This window comes from Brienomyrus brachyistius, unplaced genomic scaffold (assembly GCF_023856365.1).
Source record: "Brienomyrus brachyistius isolate T26 unplaced genomic scaffold, BBRACH_0.4 scaffold39, whole genome shotgun sequence".
Classification (NCBI taxonomy): Eukaryota; Metazoa; Chordata; class Actinopteri; order Osteoglossiformes; family Mormyridae; genus Brienomyrus; species Brienomyrus brachyistius.
The window spans coordinates 2,934,918-2,938,965 of record NW_026042314.1 but is presented as its reverse complement, the minus strand read 5'-3'; the positions used below and the strand labels follow the sequence as shown (position 1 = coordinate 2,938,965).

General features: G+C 47.4%; 1 protein-coding gene across 1 annotated transcript; it reads right to left on the bottom strand.

Moving 5' to 3' along the window:
* Positions 1-1,655: 1,655 nt before the first annotated feature.
* LOC125722489 (G-protein coupled receptor family C group 5 member B-like) lies at positions 1,656-3,530 on the bottom strand. Its single transcript, XM_048998674.1, has 3 exons — positions 3,435-3,530; positions 2,013-2,969; positions 1,656-1,711 (listed from the first exon to the last, which is right to left on the bottom strand). Exon 2 carries the CDS (start codon positions 2,965-2,967, stop codon positions 2,056-2,058), a length of 912 nt encoding a protein of 303 aa, XP_048854631.1. The 5' UTR covers positions 2,968-2,969; positions 3,435-3,530; the 3' UTR covers positions 1,656-1,711; positions 2,013-2,055.
* Between the last annotated feature and the right edge of the window lie 518 nt (positions 3,531-4,048).

Below are 4,048 nucleotides of genomic sequence, written 5' to 3'. Positions count from 1 at the left end.
CAGGGACTCCCCATGCCTGCATTCCCACCTGCCTCTTCCTCCTACTTATGCTGCCATTGCCATATCTGCCGGAGCTTGCACTTTGCACTTCATATTGCACTCACCTAACTGTTAGCACTGCCTATAGTCTCCCCTATACTTTGACTAATTGCACATTTTATTTCCCCAACTCCTCCTGGGGTGTGCTGCCTGGAGACCTCAATCTATCAAGATTTTCAGCACACCCTGCTACATGTGACATGTACCCATGACGTCCTTGCATCCAGCTCGCCTGTGCCATCTTCCATGTATGACCCGCTGCCTAATTACTTCTGGTTGCCTGGCGATTGGAAGGAGAGTCGGCACGGGCTTGTCATCACCTCCCTGCTCCCCGGTTGTGCCTCAAATCCTATGATTTGGACAATGTGACTTGGCACTTAGCCATCTCTTCTATTCGACTCTCCCTACCGGCCCCTGGAGGTTGGGCTCCCCCTTTGAGTCTGGTCCCTCCCAAGGTTTCTTCCTTCTAGAGAGTTTTTCCTTGCCACTGTCACCTATGTCTTACTCACTGGGGGCTTTGGGTGGGGATGCTGTAAAGCGCTTTGAGACAATGTATTGTTGGGATAACGCGCTATACAAAAATAAATTTGTTGTTTTTCTGTTTTAAAACCAAATGGGAAAACCGTAAAATCACCTTTTTTTGTTTCTTTTCTATGAGTAAATTCAGATCTAACAGATACCAGAGATGTAAGATACAGCCTAATGTGAACTTTATCTTAATTTTACAACATTAACAGTCCCAGTCATAAGCTTGGAAACACCCACCCTTAGAATGGTGTATTTTTGTAATATTTTCTACATTTTCGGATAAAACATGAAGCCTGATTTTTTGTTTTCTGCTTTTCGCTTTTTCCCTTCTGACAGAAAAACCAAAAAACGCTGCTGTTGTTTAGTTTTCCTGATTTCGTTTTGGACTGGAAAACCCAAGGACAAACGATACATGGACTTTTTGCATTTGTTTGGCTTTAATGTGTTTGATATAAACCTAGAGTTGAGAACCTACAGATGTGTGTGTTTGTATGAGTAATCCATCCATCCATCCATCCATTTTCCAAACCGCTTATCCTACTGGGTCGCGGGGGGTCCGGAGCCTATCCCGGAAGCAATGGGCACGAGGCAAGGAACAACCCAGGATGTGGGACCAGCCCATCGCAGGGCACATTCACATACCAGTCGGGCAGTTTACCAACTCCAATTAGCCTCAGCATGTTTTTGGGCTGTGGGGGGAAACCGGAGTACCCGGAGGAAACCCCACGACGACATGGGGAGAACATGCAAACTCCACACACATGTGACCCAGGCGGAGACTCGAACCCGGGTCCCAGAGGTGCGAAGCAACAGTGCTAACCACTGCACCACCATGTCGCCTGTTGTATGAGTAATATAATGTAAAAATTAAATTCTATTTTATGTCCAGTACAAAAGGCAAGCATATCATACAGGTAAAACACCCACATTTAAAAAATGTTTTCATGAAAGTCTGTAACAGTAGAGTGAAGGAACTGACCAGTGGCTGGGCTACTGATATATGGTATGATGATGACCATTGAATGTTTCTCAACTTTTTAACCCTAAAAAAACACACCACTTCCAGAGATGATGATATATATATATATATATATATATATTATTTATTTAAAATGTAATGTTTCCTGGGGGCTGGGGAGGACACCTGCAGGAGAGAGACAGATATTGATCATGTAAACATCCTTCAGCACTGCAGTAGTCATACTTCACATTTTTTTTGGGATTGTTGGGGGGGGGGGGGGGGGGGCACATGCAGCCATGGTACCTAAGCTCTGCTCAAGTGAGATCTGAGTTACAGGGAAAGGTCCATAGACCTTGTTTATATGCTGCTGTTCCACAGACTTCCAGTAGGGGCTCCATGTGAGGAAAGAGCGAGGGCTATGCTCTCTCTCAAGTACACACAGAGTCACAGAGTAGGTCAAAGAAGCGAAAACAAAGTACCATACCTGAGTTGTTGTCACTGAACACGAAGTCCCGGTTTGCTCCAAACTACAGGTGAGAAAGGCCCTCCTCTAAATTGGCCTCTCTCATGCGGGACGGGGGCCGTAAGGTGGCGTGGACCTCAGGAGCAGCGTGCAGCAGTATGAGCAGCCATGCCTGTGCCAGCAGCACCACTGCCTGTACCCGGTTGTCCCATGTTGGGGACAGGCCAAGCGCCGCGTTGCCATACAGGCAGAAGGTGATCCAGGCCACCCACAGCAGGACTGAGGCCAGGCAGGTAATGAGCAGCCACGCGGTCCTGCACCTCCACCGTGGCTGCTGCCTCCACAGACTGCAGGCCGCCCCCACCAGTGCTGCCAGGAGCAGGACCAGCACATACGTGGTGGCCAGCGCAAAGTCCAGCGGCTGGTATTCACAGGCTGGCTGGCACGTGGACATCGTGGCTAGAAGGATCCACTCCGGATCCAACACGGCCAAGGCCACCGCCAGCCCCATCAGTTGACCTGTGCTGGGGCTATGAGCACCTTGTCCCAACCGGCGCAGTCGCAGACCATGAAACACGAGGCATGTGTTGCAGATAGCAAGCAACACCCCCCTCAGGACACGCCGGGCGAAGCAGAGGCTCTCTTGCTGCTCAGCGATGTATCCCAGGCTGAGGCCACAGAGCCCAAATATGGCTGCGAGCAGCAGGAGTAGCGGCGCCACCCCGCTGCGCTCCTCAGCCTCTGTGATCTTCCGCAGGCGACACAGTACCACCAGGAGCAGGATCAGCGAGGCGAGGGCCGCCGCCGCTGCCGCCACCACCACCACCAAGCCCCACACCGCATCCAGCTCACACAAGGCCGTGTAGGGCCTTGTCAGGATGGAGCCGGATCCGCAAGGCGAAGCTAAGTCCCATGAAGAGCTGCCCCCCACCAGGGACAGGACGAGGAAGGTGAAGAGATTGATAGAGGGTGCCATCACTGGCAGGGAGAGAGAAAGGAATCATTTAATGGGTTGAAGAAGTATTAGTCCATTAAACGCAATGTAGCCTGCTGCTGTGCAGGACACATCACAGGCGACACGCTGAGCATGCTGACAACTGAGCAATGGACTTCTACAGTGTGAGACTACATGCACTTTCTTAAAAAGCAGTAATCAATGCCATGTCAACCAGCTGAACAACTTCACAAGTAAATCGGCACATTATATAGGCCACCATCGTTATAAAAAATAATTATTATTTAAATTCAGGGGTCTCAAACAAATTACTGTATATGGCCGGCCGATATCAGAGAAAAATTAAAACCATGTAATGTCATTCCAGCGCAATTGACACCCGCCAGTCTGCACGTTTTGCGGTCGGTAGTTTAGCATATCACAGCGTTTTTTTTTAGTTTAAGACCTTTGATCTAAGTGAAGTATACATTTTGAAGGGGAGGCCTTACCTTCACTGTCAATGTCTTTCAGCTTCACTTGCTCTTACAACACGTACGATGCACTCACGAATCGTTTGTGTTTGCTTCTCCCTTATCAAACAGATTCTTTATAAGCGGTGCATCATGACGTAGTACTGCATTTTTTACGTAATGGAACGCTAACGTTCTAAATAGGGTGGGGGCAGGGAGGGGGCATTAAGTGTCATCCTTTTTGTGTTTACTTTTGAAAAATTGAGATATAACCTTTAAAAAGCACGGATATAATGTAAGAAACTTTTTAAAAAATAAATACAAATAAAAACGAGCAAATGCATTCAATCTCATTTCTTGTAGCTAGTGCTGGAAACTTTGGTGGACACCAATAACGATATATTTTTGTCCAGTAATATTACCAATACCTAATGTTTGTCCAAACCCATGCAGCGCTCTAAGAAACTCCAGCTTCTGCGATTCCCCCTGCAGACCGCTACGGCTGATACAAAGACAAATGCGCAAAAGATGCTAGTAAGATACAGAGATTGGTCATTGGTTAATATTATATAAATACGCAATTAATAATATGACAAGTGGCAGTATTGCTACACGATTAAATAAACGACAAAAACAATAATAATGACTGATAA

What these genes read in the sequence shown, in the direction of transcription:
- LOC125722489 (XM_048998674.1), bottom strand. Translation starts at nt 2,967, where the DNA reads ATGGCACCCTCTATCAATCTCTTCACCTTCCTCGTCCTGTCCCTGGTG.